The sequence below is a fragment of the Pristiophorus japonicus genome, chromosome 3 (genome assembly GCF_044704955.1).
Source record: "Pristiophorus japonicus isolate sPriJap1 chromosome 3, sPriJap1.hap1, whole genome shotgun sequence".
In the NCBI taxonomy this organism is placed as follows: Eukaryota; Metazoa; Chordata; class Chondrichthyes; family Pristiophoridae; genus Pristiophorus; species Pristiophorus japonicus.
The window spans coordinates 181,133,432-181,155,070 of record NC_091979.1 but is presented as its reverse complement, the minus strand read 5'-3'; the positions used below and the strand labels follow the sequence as shown (position 1 = coordinate 181,155,070).

General features: G+C 42.3%; 1 protein-coding gene across 1 annotated transcript in view; it reads right to left on the bottom strand.

The window, feature by feature from the left end:
- hdac4 (histone deacetylase 4) overlaps positions 1–21,639 on the bottom strand; it is a 625,953-nt gene that overhangs the window by 51,964 nt on the left and 552,350 nt on the right. Inside the window, exons 17-20 of the mRNA XM_070873855.1 lie at positions 15,486–15,541; positions 15,141–15,228; positions 13,468–13,587; positions 12,804–12,901 (exon numbers count right to left, since the gene is read on the bottom strand). Coding sequence (XP_070729956.1) covers positions 12,804–12,901; positions 13,468–13,587; positions 15,141–15,228; positions 15,486–15,541 — 362 coding nt within the window. The remainder of the gene's footprint in view (positions 1–12,803; positions 12,902–13,467; positions 13,588–15,140; positions 15,229–15,485; positions 15,542–21,639) is intronic.

The following is a 21,639-nucleotide window of genomic DNA, read 5'->3' as shown; positions in this document are numbered from 1 at the left end:
AATTGAAATTGAAGACCATTTTTGTCCACATTTCTAGTTACAAGTTAGAGGCAGCATTGGCAGAGGTGTGTAGACAGGTTACATACCCACCTTCTTGATAGGAAGAAAGGTGCATGGCAGAGGAAAATCTAAAGGGGGGGGGGGGGAAAAGAGAGGAGAGAGGCGGAGGGGGTGGAACCAGCAAAAATACAAGCAGCTTTAAAAATAACTTGGGTGTTCTTCATATACAGATCATCGCTTACATGATTATGTTGGTAACATTAGTCTTTGGAGAAAGAGTTAACTCTTTCCACAACAGTACTCTGGCTCCGGTAACGTTGGAATAGTTCTCGGCATGCATGTCTGGCCATGAAATAGGACATCTGCTAGACACACTGACCAGCATGGTTTTATTTTGAAGCACATCACTAATAACCACTTAAGACATTTATAAGCCTGCATGTTGCACCCAACAATCACCTGACCTATAGTTTTGCTGCCACTCTACGATGATGGAACAAGCACCATTAAAAACAAGAGGATCATAGAATCATAGAATGGTTACAGCACGGAAGGCGGCCATTTGGCCCGTGCTGACTCTCTGCAAGAGCACTTCAGCTAGTGCCCCCCCACCTTTCCCTTTCCCCGTAACCCTGTAATTTTTTTTCTTTCAGGTTCTTATCCAACTTCCTTTTGAAAGCAATGATCGAGTCTGCCTCCACCACCCTTTCAGGCAGTGCATTCCAGATCCGAACCACTCACTGTGTAAAAATGTTTTTCCTTATGTCGCCTTTGGTTGTTTTGCCAATCACCTTAAAACTGGTTCTCGACTCTCCTGCCAATGGAAATAGTTTCTCTCTATTCTACACCCTTTATGATTTTGAACACACCTATCAAATCTCCTCTCAACCTTCTGTGTTCTGAAGGAGAACTACTCCAGCGTCTACATTTTATCCACGTAACTGAAGTCCCTTATCCCTGGAATCATTCTCGTAAATCTTTTCTACACCCTCTCTAAGGCCTTCATATTCTTCCTAAAGTGCAGTGCCCAGAATTGGACACAATACTCCAGTTGAGGCTGGACCAGTGTTTTATACAGGTTCATCATAATTTCCACGCTTTTGTACGCTATACCTTTATTCATGCATCCCAGGATCTCATAAGCTTTTTTAACCGCTTTCTCAACCTGCCTTGCCACCTTTAACAATCTGTGCACATATACCTCTAGATCTCAAAGGGTTCTGACGAAGGGTCGTCGACCCGAAACGTTGACTTTGTTTTTCTCTCCACAGATGCTGCCTGACCCGCTAAGATTTCCAGCATTCTCTATTTTTATTTCTGCAGTATTTTGCTTTTATACTCCTTGGTCTCTCTATTCATGTATCCACTTTAGGATTGTACCCTTCAGTTTATATTTCCTCTTCTCACTTTTTCTACCAAAATGTATCACCTCACACTTTTCTGCTTTAAATTTCATCTGCCACATGTCCGCTCATTCCTCCAGCCTATCTATGATCGTTATCCTATTGGAAATTTGCTCATCTTAAAAAGAGAAAAAAGTAACGGACCTGATTACAGCATTTCAATTACAGCTGAGTCTTTAGCACAATCAAGATATTTGTGTGTTGCAAAATTTCTTCCACTATACCTGGTTTTGCATTGAAAGCGTTACATTACTGATCACTTCATCGGCAATACAATTTCTTACCCCACACCACCCCCATCCATTCCTCCCCCTACAATTGCTCCTGCCATAGCTGCCAGCATGTAGTAAAATACTAAATGTTTGCACAAACAGGTATTAAATCGTTGTTTCAACTGCTTGTCTGTCAATTTTCAGGATCCGGTCATAAGGCATCGCAAATATAAATAGGCTACAATAGGCATTATTGGACCCAACCATGGCTGACGGTTTGCCCTTGCCACGTTGCACTCAGATGTGGCTGCACATTGCAGGAGTGCCACTGTTCATACCAAAATCCCCTTTGAAGCTGTACTACCCTAATCCCTCCTCCTTGGTAAATTTTCTATCAATACAGAGAGAGAGTGTTTTTGTATTTATTTACACTGCTCACCCACTTTTCCAACACTAATTCCTGCCTTTAATTAAACCAAGCTTTACCTGGTCTTAATTCAGTCAGGGTATATAAAAGCAGACATGTTAATGCTCACAACAGATTCCTCAGGATGGCTGATCCTGGGTGTGCGACAGCTGCTGTCTATGGGAGGAGGTGGAACGTGTTGTAGCAAATTTTGAATACCATAGAAAACTAGATTATATCAATATGTTTATTTGGATGCTATTATTTTTATTATACAATAATGCTACAATTTTGAATAGCACATTTTTCTCATCGCCCCCCCACAGAATTAATTACATGCACTGCACACCAAAGACATACAGAAAGGGCTCTGCTACTTTTGTCAGATGTAGTTTTGTATCTGTGATTCCCCATAGAGTAAATTCAAGGGAACGATGGAAAAGGGGGCATCTCCAGACGGGAAATCCTCCAAAGAATCTCTTTTGCCCCTATGCAGGTTATATCCCTCACCATGTTCCTCTTACTTTTTTCCCCTCCCCACACTCATCATCAAAGGCAGTCCCTCGGAATCGAGGAAGACTTGCTTCCACTCTAAAAATGAGTTCTTAGGTAACTGAACAGTCCAATACGAAAACCACAGTCCCTGTCACATGTGGGACAATCTTTGAGGGAAGGGGTGGGTGGAACAGGTTTGCCGCACGCTCTTTCCGCTGCTTGCGCTTGATTTCTGCATGCTCTCGGCGCTGAGCCCTCAGCGCCCTCCTGGATGCACTTCCTCCACTTAGGGCGGTCTTTGGCCAGGGACTCCCAGGTGTCGGTGGGGATGTTGCACTTTATCAAGGAGGCTTTGAGGGTGTCCTTGAAACGTTTCCTCTGCCCACCTTTGGCTCGTTTGCCGAGTAGAGCGCTTGCTTTGGGAGTCTCGTGTCAGGCATGCGAACAATGTGGCCTGCCCAGCGGAGCTATTGCGTGTGGTCAGTGCTTCAATGCTGGGGATGTTGGCCTGGTCGAGGATGCTAACGTTGGCGCATCTGTCCTCCCAGGGGATTTTCAGGATCTTAGGGAGACATCGTTGGTGATATTCTCCAGCAACTTGAGGTGTCTACCCCACACTACCTACTAGCTGGGAGGGTAAACATGCATTCTATACTGGTTTCTGGCAAGCTGCTAGTAGGTACGAGGGCATGATTCGGGTGGGGACGGGGAAAGAGATTCACTGGAAGATTTCCTGTCTGGAAATGAATTTTCCCCTTTTCCATGCTTTGCCTTGAATTTACCCTATGGGAAAATCTCAGGTACAAAACTACATCTGGCAAAAGTAGAAAAGCCCTTTCTGTCTACTCAACTAGTGAATGCTATATAGCATGGCAAGACAGAGAAGGGGAAAAAGAACATAGGAAATAGGAACAGGAGTAGACCATTTGGCCCCTTGAGCCTGCTCTGCTATTTAATAAGATCTTAGCTGTTCTGATCTTGGGCTCAGCTCCATTCCCTGCCCCGCTCCCCATTACCCTTCACTCTCTTATCGTTCAAATATCTGTTTATCTTCACCTTAAATTTATTCAATGAACCAGCCTCCACAGCTCTCTGGGGCAGAGAATTCCACAGATTTCCAACCCTCAGAAGAAATTCCACCTCATCTCCGTTTTAAATGGTCGACCCCTTATTCTGAAACGATGAGTCTTCGTTCTAGGTTCCCCCACGAGTGGAAACATCCTCTCTGCATCTACCTTGCCGAGCCCTCTCAGTATCTTATATGTTTCAAAAAGATTATCTCTCATTCTTCTAAACTCCAGTGAGTATAGGTCCAACCTGCTCAACCTTTCTTTATAAGTCAACCACTTCATTTCCAGAATCAACATAGTGAACCTTCTCTGAACTGCCTCCAATGCAAGTATATCCTTCCTGAAATAAGACCAAAACTGTACGCAGTACTCTAGGCGTGGCCTCACCAATACCCTGCACAGTTATAGCAGACCGTCTCTGCTTTTATACTCTATCCCCCTTGCAAAAAGCATTTTGTAAACTCTCTCCATTTAAATAATAATTTGCTTTTTTATTTTTTCTGCCAAAATGGATAAACTCACACTTTCTCACATTATACTCCATCTGCCAAATGTTTTCCCACTCACTTAGCCTGTTTATATCCATTTGGAGATTCTTTGTGTCCTCCTCACAACTTGCTTTCCCATCCACTTTGTATCATCAGCAAACTTGGCTATATTACACTCGGTCCCTTCATCCAAGTCATTAATATAGATTGTAAATAGTGTCGGCCCCAGCACCGATCCCTGTGGCACCCCACTAGTTACCGTTTGCCAACCTGAAAATGACCCATTTAACCCGACTCTCTATTTTCTGTTAGTTAACCAATCCTCTATCCATGCTAATGGCCTGGAAATTCCAGCCTGCCCGAGTCCGTAGAGTTTTCCGATCAGTCAAGCTGGAGCTTGACAGATCATCTGTATATCGGGAGCGAGGACATTTGCAAGGGCAAAATTGTGGTACTTACCCATATCTTGCCCAGCAAATGTCCTTAAAATTCTAGCGTCTGATAAAAGCAGGCACCCAGCCTACTTTTACAGGTGTTAAGAGTTTAAAAACATACAAAAATATAATTAAATTAAAAAAACATTTTATTTTTAAAAACCCTGCCCATTAAGATATTTATTAACTTTAATTTCAATTAATTTTAATTATGTGAGGTGTGTTTTTAATTTTTAATTTGGTGTTATTTTAATTTGTTTTTTTTCCCCTCAATTAATAGCAATGAGAACTCGTAGATATAGAGTTCCCACAGCTATTAATTGAGAATACTTTACTTGATTGATTGAGTAGTCACAAGTGACTGCATCTTCTGCGTGGGAACCTTGAGGACGGGAGGGCACTTTGCAGCATGGGAAGAGAAGGCCTCCTCAATGGAATCTCACGCTCCTCCCGTCGAAATTTTCCAGGTCGGAGGCATCCGCCCACGTGAAGCCTCCGATCTCAATTTTAGCCCCAATATATTATCCCCAACCCCGTGAGCTCTTATCTTGTGCAGTAACCTTTTGGGTTACATCTTATCGAATGGCTTCTAGAAATCCAAATACACGACATCCTCTGGTTCCCCCTTATCCACCCTGCTCGTTACATCCTCGAAGAACTCCAGCAAATTTGCCAAACATGATTTCCATTTCATAAAATCATGCTGACTCTGCTTGACTATTATAATTTTCCAAATGTCCTGCTACTGCTTCCTTAATAATGGACTCCAGCATTTTCCCAAAGACAGATGTTCGGCTAACTGGTCTATAGTTTACTGCTTTCTGTCTCCCTCCTTTTTAAAATAGGGGCATTACATTTGCAATTTTCCAATCCACCGGGACCTCGCCAGACTCCATGGAATTTTGGCAGATTGCCACCAATGCATCCACTATCTCTGTAGCCATTTCTTTTAAGATCCTAGGATGCAGGCCATGAGGTCCAGGGGACTTGTCCACCTTTAGTTCCATTATTTTACCGAGTACTTTTTCTTTAGTGATAGTGATCGTTTTAAGTCCCCCTCCCCACCCCACCCCCCACCACCAGCCCCTTGATTATCAATTATAGGGAGTTTTTTTTGTGTCTTCTACCGTGAAGACAGATACAAAATATTTGTTCAAAGTCGCTGCCATTTCCCCGTTCCCCATTATTAATTCCCCAGTCTCATCCTCTAAGGGACGAACGTTTACATTAGCTACTCTTTTCCTTTTTATATACTTGTAGAAGCTCTTACTATCTGTTTTTATATTTTTTGCTAGTTTACTCTCATAATCCATCTTCCCCTTCATTTTTTTTTAGTCATCCTTTGCTGGTTTAAAAACATTTCCCAATCCTCTGGCCTCCCACTAGTCTTGGCAACATTGTATGCCATTGTTTTCAACTTGATACGATCCTTTACTATCTTAGTTAGCTACAGATGGGTTTTTTTCTCTTAAAGTCTTTCCTTCTCACTGGAATATACTTTTGTTGAGTTATGAAATATCTCCTTAAATGTCTGCCACTGCTCATCAACCGTCTTACACTTTAATCTATTTTCTCAGTTCACTTTAACCAACTCTGCCTTCATACCTTTGCAATTGCCTTTAATTAAGATCAGGACATTGGTTTGAGACCCAACTTTCTCACCCTCCAACTGAATTTGAAATTCAACCATGCTATGATCACTCTTTCCTAGAGAATCCTTTACTATGAGATCATTTATTAATCCGGTCTCATTACACAGTACCGGATCTAAGATAGCCTGCTACCTGGCTGGTTCTTCAATGTACTGTTCAAGGAAACCATCCCGGATACACTCTATGGACTCTTCCGCAAGGCTACCGTGGCCAATTTGATTTGTCCAATCAATATGAAAATTAAAATCACCCATGATGATTACTGTAACTTTCTTACAAGCCTCCATTATTGCTTGATTTATATAATGTCCAAGAGTGTAGCTACTGTTAGGGGGCCTATATACTATGTCCACAAGTGACTTCTTCCCCTTATTATTTCTTACCTCCACCCAAACTAATTCTACATCTTGATCTTAAGCCAGTATCATTTCTCACTACTACACTAATCCCAATCTTTATTAACAGAGCTACCCAACCTTCTTTTCCTTTCTGTCTATCCTTCCTAATTGTCAAATAGCCCTGAAAATTCAGTTACCAGCCTTGGTCACCTTGCAACCACATCTCTGTAATGGCTATCAGATCATACCCATTTATATCTATATGTGCTGTCAACTCATCTATCTTGTTACGAATACTGCGTGCGTTCAGACAAAGAACTTTTAATGAAGTCGATGAAATGGATGTAAAATTAACATACCAAACAATAAATAAAATAAGCGAATAACAGCACCAACACTTGAGAAAAGATGGTAAAATGCTGCTTTACGGGCATAAATCAGACATGTGCTCTCTTATACAGTATTACAACCCCCAAAAGAAAAAAGGGATAAAATTGTGCATGTTTGAATAATTGCAATAACTCGTGTAGTATAACTATAATAAAAATGATTACCAAACATATGTCCATTTCAGAAGGCAAATAAATTGCTATATTTAATTGTTTACAACTGGACTGCTTTCCATGCAAAAGCCAGAGTTTCAAATCCTCTGCTTTTACATCCTCTTTGTTAAGCAAGGAGATGATTCTGTCAGGTGGCGTGAGCTCCTTTAGACTCGGTACTAAGTCCAGCTTCAATCATCATTGTGGCAGCCAGTTTTGTGTAGGTCGGGCTGCTGATTTCATTGAAATGCTTCTGACAATCTTGCCTATTGCTTTGAATCTGGGAGATTGGACTGATTTTTCTCAGCATTTCCTCACAGATTTTTTTTTCTGTACGAGGAATGATGGGCTGTCCTAAACAATATTTTCTTGTTGTGAAGGCCTTTGGCAAGTCAGTGCACACCAGCATAGAAAACTGCAGATGCCACTATATTCAGAACAACTTTCTGAAGTATATGATGCTGAATTCCTTAAAATTAGCTGAACCAGTCATTTACATCTCAATGATTTCAGTAAAATATACATACACGTTTGGTTGGGTCATGCAAAATACAATGCGCACCGGAGGGAAACATTTAATGTTGATTAGTGCTAAGATCAGCACTAGCACCATGGAAATGGAAAGTTGCTTTTGTTAGATGCACCAAGACTTAAAACACAAAGGAAAGTCTATCATGTTGCAAATTGACTGACAGGACAAAGATTTAACAACACTTTCTTCATTTTGCTTTCCAATAGGACTGGACTGAATGCTTGATTGTTTCTGATGGCAGCATGCTCACATCAGCAAAGAGAGGAACTCTTTGGAAACTGAATGGCTTGATGTAATTTATATTTTAGTATGTTATTCATTTATGAAGCGATTCCAGCCCTTATCCATTTTAAGTTTCATTCACAATTACACATTTTCTTGTCTTTTAGTAAACATAATTTTTCTTCGTGGTAAATTTTAGGATTGTCTTTGCAACATTCGACTTCCTGACTGAAAAGCTGGGCATCTACCAGTTCCCACGTTTCCCATTTCATGGCTTTGTAACTAGCTATTGGGAACTGTGTAAAAGTAACTTATGGCGACACTTCCTTCAATTTTTCTCAATGTGTAGAAGGGTCTACCCCTCACTGAATGCCTTCTGCAACGGCTCTGATCGAAATTAGGAACTTAGTAAGTGGGGAAAGACACAAAGGTAAAGCCTGCACCCTACCATTTCATAGCACAGCATATTGCTACACCTGACTTCTTTTAAAAAAAAAATTATACGTCTAATTATATACGTATTTTAAAACTAATTGCTTTCCAATAGGACTGGACTGAATGTTTGATTTGTTTCTGATGGCAGCATGCTCACATCAGCAAAGAGAGGAACTCTTTGGAAACTGAATGGTTTGATGTAATTTATATTTTAGTATGTTATTCATTTATGAAGCGATTCCAGCCCTTATCCATTTTAAGTTTCATTCACAATTGCTGTTTGACAAATTCCCAGTCTATTTGTAACTAGCTTTTGTCCTTGTTCCATGTGCTATATTCAAGAGTGCAAGTTGATTAAAAGAAAACTGCTCATGCATACCAACTTGTATTTTCTTCCGTTCTCATGACCGCAATGTTTATAATCTGAATACTTTCCGCTCAGCACCATTATGGGTTAAAACACGTATCTATAACCACCATCGAGCGTAATGTACTTCTGATTCCTCACAAACTTCAAAGTCCTTGCATTTGGCATTTCCAAGAGCTGGTTTGAATTAAGTTCAATTCTACACTCTACTTCCAAGTTCATGGTGAAACCGAGTGCCTTCTGGATTTCATTATGTCCAATTATCTTATCTTTTTTCATCTTAGGTTTGATCCCCGTGGCATTCTATGGGTCTAAATAACAAGGTGCTGCCTTGAAGGCATCTATTGTCTCTGGAGACCTGCAAACTGCTGAATATATGACCTGTTGCAATTTCTTCCTAAGCCCGTGCGTGCTATAAACTATATACTTCAAAGCATTATTTCACTAGAAATCGGTGAAACAACTTGCAGAAAAAAGTTGGTTAAAATATGTTAACTTAGAATCTTCACATACATGGCATCACCCCAGAAACTTGGCAACAGATTAAAAACTCCATCACAATGGCTTTTAGTCTACACAAGTTGTAAATGAGGCTACAAAAAACTTGCATTCTTGCATGAACAATTGCATCAACACATTCTGCAGCATTATCTGAAGGTTGGGTTGCAAGTTTTCAAAGCAGATGTTTGCAAATAATATACATGGGCTGCGAGAAGCACTATTTTTTCCAAAGTATCTGGTTTATAAGTCAATATTAAAACTTTGTACTGACCTATTCTAAAATAAGGCAAAGAATTTCCATCGGTAATTTATACACTTGGATGATTCATATTCTCAATAAAGCTATTTATAGTGAAAGCGGATGTGCAATTTTATGAGAAATAAAACAAAGCCTGAAACTGCTGATTGGAGCTGATGCAACAAGAGATGCTACAACTGGCCTTGGCTTCTGATTGCTGGAGCTGTACATGTTTGGATGTCGACTGAAGAGAGGTTAGGCTTGGTGGTCCTGCTCCCCATAGTTAAAAAGATAACAACACTCAATGCCAACGACTGTAACACACAAAAAATGGCTTTTAAAGTAATTTATTGAAGGACACTGTAGCTATGGAACTGGACCCCAACACTTTCAGGGATGGGGAAAAAAAGAGAAACTTGGTGGGAAGAGTCAAGAAAAAAAATGATTAAACATATGATTAAAAAGGAAAGGTGAGAAGGCACCATCTCCCACAATACCAAACAATCCTGCCTTTGCACAACTGCAATCACTTAAAAAAAAATGGCTGCATCTATTTGTACTAACTGAAAGGTAGCCATTTCTCTGATTGGCTCTCCATTTTCACATAATGTATTGCTGATCGGTCCCCTTGGAGGATAAGCCAAACCCTGAAATTCCTCTGGAGTGTGTAACTGGAACCAAGTTCTGAGTGACTTTCCAATTTGCAATTCGATCCATTTTGACTCCAGAAGCCACAGAGGACAGATCTCCCCAAAAGCCATCAAGTTCCAGCCAAAGTCCATTACCCCAGCACAAGTGCTGCCTCCGCAAGCGAAAGTTCCTTACCCCAGCACATGTGCTGCCTCTCCCAGCCAACTTCCAGCCGAGGTCCCTTACCCCAGATCAAATGAATCCCTCCCCCAGCTGAAGTCCCTTATCCCAAGCACAAGACCTAACAGACCCCCGCCCCCCCACAGATGGGGCACTGTGTGCGGATTGTGAACAGGTTTATTGGGTATGAAGTGAATAGCGACAGTGTCGTGGCTTGTGGATTTCATCCACCCCAATGATGTCCCTTGTAACACAGAGCTTGCACATAGCAGGGGTTTGGAAGAACGTGATTCATCTTCCTGGAGTTCCCTCTCTCCACTCTGATCCCCTGCGCCCCCCCCCCCGCCCCCAAAAGGCTCTCTCTCACTCGCTCTCCTTTCCCCAACCCCCGCCACCCACAGGCTCTCTCTCTCTCTGCTGGATAAATGATTGGAGATCAGAATGACAGGAGACACCAATGCTCCAAACAGTAAGCTTATCATCCTGACTCTGTGATTGCAGCTTCTATTACTCTTATAAATGTAAGTTGTAATGAATAATTCAGAATTCCCCACCCTCTCCAAAACCTACACAATCTTCTTCAGTCAATAAAGTGCAACGGTGTAGTCAGTAGACATCTCTACATCCTCTGTTCAGGTTTATCCTTGGGTGATCTACCAGCAGCCAACCTTTGACGCAGCCAAGTGTGACAAAGCGTTGCCCCTAAGGAAAACCTGAATGAGAATGTTAGGGATGGGGATTTGAATAAGAATCTTTGGGCTCAATTTTTTCTACCGAGGCAGGAGAGAGGCGGGCGATGGCCAGGGCAGGCTGCGACCCCATTCCTGGCTCCATGTCAGTTCCCCTCATGACTTTCTCCTGATTAGGCTCGAGCCCGTCCTGCGACGTTCCCAGCCAATTAAAAGGAAGCAGGTCTGATGACATAATTTGATGACCTATCATCAGCCGGTTTCCTTAAAGGGACCATGCCCACATTCATTTTGACAGCTATGCGGTCAGTGTTCTACAGCATTGAGGTGCTACAAACACTGCACAAAGGTGCACGGCTGCACCCAGGCACTCCCATGACTCCCCCCATATGCTTATGAAGGGCGTCACAGCACGCAGGGAGGTTCTCTTCCCTTCCTATGGGTGAAAGAGACCTGCCCAGAACACCAACACAGCCTGGTTGCACATTGCACAGGAGGGCACAAGCAAGGATATCGTCAGGAGGACCTGGCTGCAATGGCACACACCTTTCAATGATCTCAGTAGCTTACAAAATGTTACTGCAAAGCCTTCTGTGCCACTCATCATATTCCCATCACTCTGCCTTGCCTTCCCTACCCTACCCCTACACATTCTTACTCACACCAACTTACCTTGCACCTCCACCCATCCCTCTCTATCTACATTATTTAATCCCCAACTCACTAGCCACCCCTCACACTCAACCTCATCCTTGTCCAAACATTCAACTAACAACACACAAGAGTAGGCAATTGGGTCTTTTAGCCAATGTCCATGTAAAGTTTATGTTGATGTGTTGTCAAACATTGAAATCTTTATTTTCAACATTTTGTCTTGTTGGACAGGTCTGTGTGCAACTTTGGAAATGGCTTAGTGAGTTGCAGTGAATGGTGAGATATAATGGTACCGCCTATCCCGCCAATGGCTTGTGCATTGGAGGGATGCTTTATGTTGTTGGTGTGGGGTGGTGTTAACCCGGCGCATCAAAGTGCACAGCGTCAAGCAAAGTCAATCTGGCCATGGTGAGGCCATCCCTGGCCTCCCAGGCAGCATTATTGTCATGTGCTGATGCCCTGTGTCCTGTGCAGTATCAGGGGATTGCGGAAAAGGTTGGGGCTAATCGAGGTGGGCACCGATTCTGATAGAATAGATGGCAGCTGAAGTTGAGATGACAGAAGCGATCTGTCAATGGAGAGATTGCTCCAAGGAGGTGACACTGGATAGAAAGTTCACTGCAAACACCACAAACCTTCATAAAGCTGCAAAGTGTATTCCAAATCCTGAAGGCTCCAGGTTCTAAGATTGGAAATTGAACAGCTGTGAAATGGTAGCTTTTATAACATTTTTGCAGCTGTCAACTATTCACAGCAATGGAGAGTCATTGAAAACCCAACACACTTTCCTAACGTGATCCCCGAGCACAGAGAATCTCTTTAAAAAAAAAAACTTGGAAAAGTCGTTAGGATCTGGTAAAATGCTGCTTAAATACCTTTAAGCAGGTTAAGTATCTCAATTATCCGGCCCACCGCTTAGTGCCAGGTCTGCAAACCACAGGCAGAGCCGGCACTTGGGAAATTAACATGGAGGCGGGTACAAAATGGACTTCCGCCCCTCGTCAATCACGGCCATTTTGAAAGCGGACGGGCAATCGCAGCGCCGGTAAGATTCCGGCCTTTTAGCTGGGAGTTCAACACACTAGTGCTATTGTATCCAGCCACGCCAGAAGAGTTGTTTTTATTAATCCACACTTCCAATAGCATTAAACTGCTGACCCCTTAATTATTGGCTTTTGAGTGCTGTTTAATGTATGTATGAAATGTAAGAACACACAATAATTTAAACATCTCCTGAAAATTAATTATTACATTAAACACTTAACAACGCTGGTCACAATCTTTATTGATGTCACTGAATATTTTGAAGTCTTACCTAAACGCAGTCAAATATTCAGCATCTCCCATTGGTGGATCCAGACCGCCAGTCCAGGCCATATTAAGATTAAATCCTACGCCTGCGCCAGTCCCAACCTAAAGCCCAAAAATCAGGAACACTTTAAACATGGAGATAGTGCCTTCCTATCTTGATGCAATTTTTTAAAATTACATTATAACTCCAAACTTAACATTGGAATTCTGGTATGTGTACTTCATACCTGACATTCTTGTGTATTTATGTCTATTGTAAATATTTTTCTTTGTACTATTTTATGCTATACAATGAATCAGTATCACGAGCACACATACTTGGTTTATAAAAGAATATTCTTATTTGATTTAAAGCAGTCTCAATCACTACATCTTTAACAAATAAAGATTACTCATTAAACCAAACAGAATTAAAACTGTTTTTGTATATACTTTAGAAGGCTAGTTATCAGGACAGCACTTCTAACAATTAAAAAAAAATCATAAATGCAGTCATGTTTTCACTATTATTTAATTATGAAGCATTCCAATTTCCTGATAAATTTGTTACTATGAAAAGGATTACAAGCCAAACTAATTAATTTTTTGATTCTGTGATCTATGGTTTAAAAGACATAAGAATGGACTTTTTTCTATCTAGAACATTAGCTGCCATCTGAATTACTTGCCTCATCTGGGGCTCCACTTCCTGGGAAAAAGTTGCCATCATCGTAGCGATGTAGTGAAATGTACAACACGTTGGGGTCACTGTAGAAAGCCTGCTGTGTACCATTACCATGATGCACATCCTGTTGCACAATATTAGACAGCAAATTGAATGGCAATGTTTGAGAAGTAGAAAGTTAGGCTCGTCTTTAACACAGGACCAGATATTTTGCAACTAAAAAGTTGCAGACAGTTTCAACACTATTTTTTCCTGACTGATGGCAAAGCCAACAATTATATCAGCTTTATAAGCAATACAAAACATTTATTTACTTTATAGGTGAATCCTACTTCCCAGTTATTTTCTCCACTCATTCACACTGCTAGTGGAGTATGGGTTGATTACCATGTCCTAGGCCTGTGTCAAAACTGCTTCTGAACTATCTAGAGTGATCTTTGAACTGAACATCCTTCCCTCTTACTGAAGTTCACACTCTGGCATTCTGGATAAAACTGGGATCTCATCCTGTGCTGAGTGTGGATGTAAACCTATGTTCCATGGCACGACAATGAAGCACATTGGTACAACATTGGTACAAGTATTGGCACTCACCAATGCAATACCAAACAAGGTGCAACATTTTAGAGATTTAAGGAAAAGACAAACAATTGCCTTGCCTGCCTTTACATAGCTGGCACTATAGCATTATTGTAATCATTTGTGTATCCAACAGGAATTGTTGGCTATCTGTTCAACCATTGCTTATTACAACATTCCAAGCTAAGCACCAATTGCACCTTCCGCCAGTAACCCTGTCTCGTCACATTTGATTTAATTGTAAACGTTGTCGGAATCTCACTTAAATATTAAGTAGAAAATGTCAAAACTATGGTGGTGATCTGGAGTCAATCGCCCACCCGTTGAAATCAATGGGATGAAAATCGGGTGGGTTCTACAATGGGTAGGCTACTCCCTACCTGAGAATACCATCCAGGGGGTGAAGTGAAGGGAAAAATGAATGTGTCTTACAATCAACCCTACATTTTTTTTTTAAATAAAAGAGGCAATTACAAAACCAAATAAATTGTTTACACAAAAATGGCAATTTTCTACTTTTGCTTCTTCCTATTCCCCCCCCCCCCACCACCACTGCCACAAAATTCATCACTGCATCCACAACTATAGCTCACACTTCATCAACCAGAACAGCTACTCCATGCCACAAACCCTGCTGCAGCCATCATTCTATGGCTGGCTAACAATGTATGAAGGAAGGCAGGCCCTGACACTTGAACACATTTACTCTCTTTGATCCTCTCCCTCTTCTTCAGCCCAAGAATCACAGTTCTTTGCTGCTCCACAGTGTTCTATCAAGGGAAGGCAAGCTCGAATTACAATCTATGACAGAGCTTGCCTACTTTTCATTAATTATAAAACATGAAAGATTCATACCTCAAACAAAAGATTAACATGAGTAACAAACTGAAACAGTGATTAAAACATTAAAAAAGCTGCTCAAAAAGTCATTCACTCCAAAGGTTCAATTTAAATGATCGGATAAGATTAATCTATTTAAACACTATCTGGATGCGACCCTAAATAAGAATGTACTGGTGCAACAGATTTCAACTAAAATAGGGTTGGAAACAAGAATATGAAAAATCTCTTTCCTAATTTGTGCCATGATTCACTCACCCAGTCCACTATAAGGATCTTACTGATATTCAACCTCTGCTGTAGGAGTTTAGTAGCGATGGCCACAGAATTGAAGTAGCAGAATCCCCTGGACGTAGGAGAATTGGGAAGAGAAGAAAAAAGAAAAAAAATGGTTAATAGCACTGTTCCTGATTCTGATCGTCTGCATTCCTTCACTCATTTATCATCAAAGAAAAAAAACACAGCAGGGACAATTTTTCACCAGTTTTTGTTCTGAACCTCATATGTTGCTAATTACACACAAACTACTCTAGAAAGGCAGGTGTCTGTTTTGCGAGTACTAGGGATTATTTTTCATTGGTGATGTCCGAAACAGTTACTTACATTGGTGTGCTCTCCTCTGCATGGTGTCCAGGAGGCCTCACGACCGCAAATCCATTCTGCAAAACACCATAATTTATATAACTCAGTAAAGGTGCTGACGAAGGGTCATCGACCTGAAACGCTAACTCTGCTTTCTCTCCACAGATGCTGCCTGACCTGCTGAGAGTTCCAGCATTTTCTGTTTTTATTCCAGATTCCAACATCCGCAGTATTTTGCTTTTGTAAAGGTCCACTGATACGTAGGTAGTTTCAATGCTTTGAATCAAATGTGGCATTTAATTACACAGCATATCAAATAACAGATTTGATGACTGACAATGTCCTCTGCGGAGGTCTCAATAGGTTAAGGCAATGAGTAGTTGAGCCACACAAACTAGAAGTTTTCAGGTTTGTTAGCTTCTGTTGAGTTGGCTGGTTTTAAGTGGAGGAGCAGTAGGGATGGTACAATTGGCCTCAGCACTCAAAGGTTAGGAAGGAGGAAAAAGAGCCAGAGATCCTGTCCAGATTGTTATACAGTAACCCCTGCTGAAAGCATGAAAGTGTAAACATTAGGCGAGGATGATATTGAATTGGACCGGGCTCCGATGCTGCTTGCAGGCAAATGGCCTGTCATCACTTACTACCCAGGCTCACACATAAATAGCAGCCATTTGGGCAATGTATTGGAGGGTAAGTGGTGTGCATGTTACTCCAGCAAAAAGTCAGTTTCCTCAGGAAAGGAGGGGGGGAAACTGGCACGATAAAAAACAAAACAGTTCAACAAATACTTCCTTCACTCTCAAAGTTAATTTACCTCATTATCTAAGATGCTTAAAAGCACTGATGAGTTTGATAACGATGCTTCAGTTTATTCGCAGAAAAGATTGTTAAGCGTGAGCCTTTGTGCCTCAGCAAACAAAATAGGACTACTTAATTTACAAATTTAGATTTGAGTTTCCAATTAAAAATAAAAGGGAAGAGAAAAACAATAAAAGTTGTAAAGGATGCATTTACTAGAACTTAGCCCAAGTTACAGAAAGTATTTCAAAATCACTTGATAATAGTGGAGTAGTGACTCTGTTACCTGGACTAATAATTCAGAGAATGAGAGTTCAAATCACAGCAGTTTGAGAATTTGAATACAGTTTTTTTTTAAAGTTAGCATCAGTAAAGCTGTTGGGAGTGTGGTGAAACCCCAGCTGGTTCGCTGATGTACCTTAGGGAAAGAAACCTGCCGTCCTTACCTGGTCTTGCCGATATGTGACTCCAATCTCACATCAATGTGGTTGACTCTTAAACTCCCCTCTGAAGTGGCCTAGAAATCCACTCAATTGTCAGGGCAACTAGGCATGGGCTTTAATGTAGAAAATGGGATGTAAAATTTACTATCGCCCATTTTGCACGACCACTTAAGACCAATTTGACCCCATTGTGTCAGTAGACATAATTCACTGATCCACCATAATGCTCCACAGTAAGTTTAACGGTAGTATTAAAATGCATTTTGGAATACAAAGCAAAACTTAATCTTACAACCCACAGCAGTTTAGCTCACAGAGTAATGTCAGGGAACTTCTAAATTGGATGCAATGCAAGAGGTAGATTTCTTATTTCTGCATCAATTAGACAAGCATGTTTTTTTGTTGTTCCTTTCTATTTGCAATGTATCCTTATTTATGTGATGCAAAGTAATTTGATATGGTCCCAGCTGCATGACAAGCAAATATATATTTTTTTACACATTGCTTCCATTCCAACAATGCTCCATAATCCTTCTGGTTTGAAAAAAAGTTCAGAGAGAAAAACTATTCCCTCTGGCGAGTGGGCCAATAACCAGAGGTCATAGGCTGGCAGGCTGTAACTAGTGGGATGCCGCAAGGATACAAAGTTAGGTGGGAATGTAAGTTGTGAGGAGGATGCAGAGAGACTTCAAGGTGATGTAAGCAGGGCTAAAATGGGCTAAAAATTGGCAAATGGAATACAATGTGGAGAAATGTGAAGTTATCCACTTTGGTAGGAAAAATAGAAAAGCAGAGTATTTTTTTAAATGGTGAGAGATTGAGAAATGTTACTGAAAGTTAATGTTGTAACCTGGAGTTAAGAGTTTTTGTCATAGTGCCCTCTATTGGCAATACAAGTGCAGTGTCGAAAATCCAGAGTTCCAGAATCCGGAATGTTCTGGGCACCGGATCGATCAGTGACAGGGTCGTCCAGAATCCGTAAAATGTTCTGGAATCTGACCCGCTGACCTTGGGGTCCCGCTGCTACCCGGCCTCACCCCACCGCCCTCTCGCTGCCGTTGCCCTTAGCTCATGACCTCCTCGCTGGCGGGGCCCCGCTCGAACACCTCCTTGGCAGCAGGGCCCTTCCCCCGCAATTACCTCATTGAATAGCTCCTCGGCGGGGACCCCCACTCCCTTTCTGACATTGCAAAACCCGGAAATACCCGAACTTGGGCTGAGGAAAAGTTCAAAGAGTGTATCCGGGATGGTTTCCTTGAACAGTACATTGACGAACCAACCAGGGAGCAGGCTATCTTGGATCTGGTACTGTGTAATGAGACACTTTAATAAATTATCTCATAATAAAGGATCCTCTAGGAAAGAAAGATCATAACATGGTTGAATTTCAAATTCAGTTGGAGGGTGAGAAAGTTGGATCTCAAACGTGTCCTGATCTAAAATAAAGGCGATTACAAAGGTATGAAGGCAGAGTTGGCTAAAGTGGACTGGGAAAATAGATTAAAGTGTAAGACTGTTGATAAAGAGTGGGAGACATTTAAGGAGATATTTCATAACTCTCAACAAAAGTATATTCCAGTGAGAAGGAAAAACTTTAAGAGAAGGGGGGCTAACTAAGGAAGTAAAAGTTGGCATCAAATTTAAAACAATGGCATACAAAGTTGCCAAGACTAGTGGGAGGCCAGAGGATTGGGAAATCTTCGAGAGGGAAGATAGATTAGGAGAGTAAATTAGCAAGAACAAAACAGATAGTAAGAGCTTCTGCAGGTATGTAAAAAGGAAGAGAGGAGCTAAAGTAAGCGTTGATGAGACTGGGGAATTCATAATGGGGAACAGTGAAATGGCAGAGACTTTGAACAAATATTTTGTATCGATCATCATGGTAGAAGACACTAAAAATATCCCAATAATAGATAATGAAGGGGCTATAGGGAGGGAGGAACTTGAAACAATCACTATCACTGGAGAAAATGTACTCGGTAAAATAATGGGCTCAATTTTCCCCAAGTCCATTTTCTGGGGTATTGCCAGAGTTACGCCCATATTTCTTGGTCAGAAATATTTTGCCAAAGTTTCCTCGATGTACAATTCGAATTTGACGCCGCGCAGTATATCTAGTCACCTCGGGGGTGGGGTGCGGGGCGGGGGGGGGGGGGTGTGTGTGTGGTGGAGCCTGCTGTCTGCGCCAAAAAACTAAGCCGCACCTTCTGCGCATGCGCGGGCAAAAAAGTTACTTTTTGACGTCGTTCCAATGGACGCGCATGCTCAGTACAGCTTGGATTTGGTAATCAGCCATTTTTAAAGAGCCAGTTGTTTGTGTGAGGAGTGCTGTGTGAGAGCATTGGAAAAATCACAGCTGGAGCAATACAAGATCCAAAGCAGTGCAAGGACCAAGAATTTCTTATAGGAAAAAGTGGAGGCACTAGTTACTGTGATTGAGAACAGATGGCAAGAGCTGGACACCAGCAGAGGTCACAGAAAAGTTCCACAACGAAGAAACGCTGGAACCAAGTTGCAAAAGATTACTGTGCAATGGTGAACACCATGAGATCTGGAGGCCAGTGTAAAAAGAAGTGGCAGGACCTTGGTCAAGTAGGCAATATAAATAATATTTTCATTTATTCAATGGAATTGCAATTGGAAATGTGACCAGGGGTAAGCCATTTAGGACCGAGATGAGGAGAAACTTCTTCACCCAGAGAGTGGTGAACCTGTGGAATTCTCTACCACAGAAAGTTGTTGAGGCCAATTCACTAAATATATTAAAAAAGGAGTTAGATGAAGTCCTTACTACTAGGGGGATCAAAGGGTATGGCAAGAAAGCAGGAATGGGGTACTGAGGTTGCATGTTCAGCCATGAACTCATTGAATGGTGGTGCAGGCTAGAAGGGCCAAATGGCCTACTCCTGCACCTATTTTCTATGTTTCTATATATATGTCCCACCCATCAGAAAGACATCCTCTCTAAAAAGTTGCATTTTCATCTTTGCAGAGGAAGATGGCACACAACAAAAGGGAAAGAACTCGAACAGGATGAGGCCCGGCAAATCTGCACCCACTGATACTCTTGGAAGAGAGGGTCGCTGCTTTGATGGGTTCTGCCTGGAGAAAAGCAATCAGTACTGCACAAGCTGGGCCCACACTCGAGGGAGAGGGTAAGGGCAAGTCCTGCAAATTCATCATGGTCCTTCAAATCAGCCTGCTGCCTGGCCTGCGATGTGTGAGCCGACTTATGCCACCCACCCTGCCCCTCCTCTGTTGCTAACCTTTTGACTGTTCTGTTAGCTTTTGCAGAACTTGAGGCCAACCCTGACGATGCAGAAGATTCAGACGAACCTGAAGAGGAGAACATCTTCCCATCCACCCTCCAACCAAGAACATGGGAATGAGGGGATGGAGCTGGATGAAGCTCCCACTGTTGCACTGACTTTGGAGGAGGTGCTGCTCATGGAGGTGACAGCCCCTTCCGTGACTAGTGGTTTGAGACATTCCATGGTGGGGTGCACCGAGGCACACCCAGGGCCCCACCTTCTGAGGTTGCGGGTCCCAGTGGTGTGGTGCAGCGACGCACACCCAGGGACCCACCTTCTGAGGTTGCGGGTCCCAGTGGTGGGGTGCGAGCCACACCCGTGGGGAGGAGGGGAAGGAGAGCTCGACCGCACTCTCCTGAGGAGCAGGATCTAACAGATGTAGTTCAGATGATGACAATGAGTGCGGAGAGTATTGGCCTTACCCTATCACTCCTAGACGCCATCAGTGGGGTGAGTGATGAGGTAACAGGACTGTCGGGAGAATAACAGCAATAACACGAGAAATGGGAACGATATCCGGGACCATCAGTGAGGGAATAGTGGCCATGAGGGAGGGAATGTCAGAGGTAGTGCAAACCACATCGCTGACCACGCGAGAGGGAATGTTGCAGGTCGGTGAGACACTGTCGGAGCGCATGAGGGACGGCATGTTGGAGTTAGCTGCTGTAATAAGGGAACACGCCCAGACCCCGCGCCCATTGACAATCAACTGTCACTCCCACTGCAATCCCCACACCAGCCTCTGAAGAGTCCAAAGTCGGGCCCTCCAACTTGTCGCCTGATGCTGACGCACCCCACCAAGAGGTGCGCAGTACCTGAGATGTTAGAAAGAATAAACTTGGTACCAAGCCCAGAAACACTGCACCACCTGCGGGCAGGGGTGGTTGGAGAGTCCAAGACCAAGCGCAGCAGGTGGTCTTAGAATAAGGGGGATGAGAGATGGGTGCAGCCTTTCTTTGCTGCTGTTATTGTTGTCGTTATTGTTATTGTTGTAACTGTTCTCAAATTAAGTGTTTTGTAAGTTATGTAAATTTACAAGTTTATAAGTGATCTTAAATTTAAATGATCTTAAAGAGTGATATTAAAGTAAAGTTTGATATAACAATAATTTTATTAAAGTTAAGTACATTGTAAATTTTTGAATAAAATGTATTTTATCTTTAAACTGAATCATGTTCCATTAACACAACTCAACATTACGGAACAGCTCCAAACAGTAAACATGTCCATGTGGAATAGCTGTCGCTGAGCCCTCAGGCATCAGTAAAGCATTCAAGGATGAACTGCTGGCGCAAGGCTCGAGCAATCGTTAAAGGGGCACGATGGCCCGCCCTCCTCTGCCGTCGTGCTCCAGCCTCACGCACTTGCATGGCTTCCTCATCCTCATCGTCCTCGTCCTCTTCCTGCTCGTCACCTGCCTCTTCCACATCATTATCATCAGCCACTCTCACCGCAGATAGGTCTTCCACTACCAGGTGCTGCTGCCTCATGATGGCTAAGTTATGCAGCATGCAGTACACAACAGTGAACTGGCTGACAATCTCAGGGGAGTACAGCAAGTAGCTTCCGGAATGGTTCTGGCATCGGAAACGCTATTTCAATATGCCAATGGTCCTCTCAATG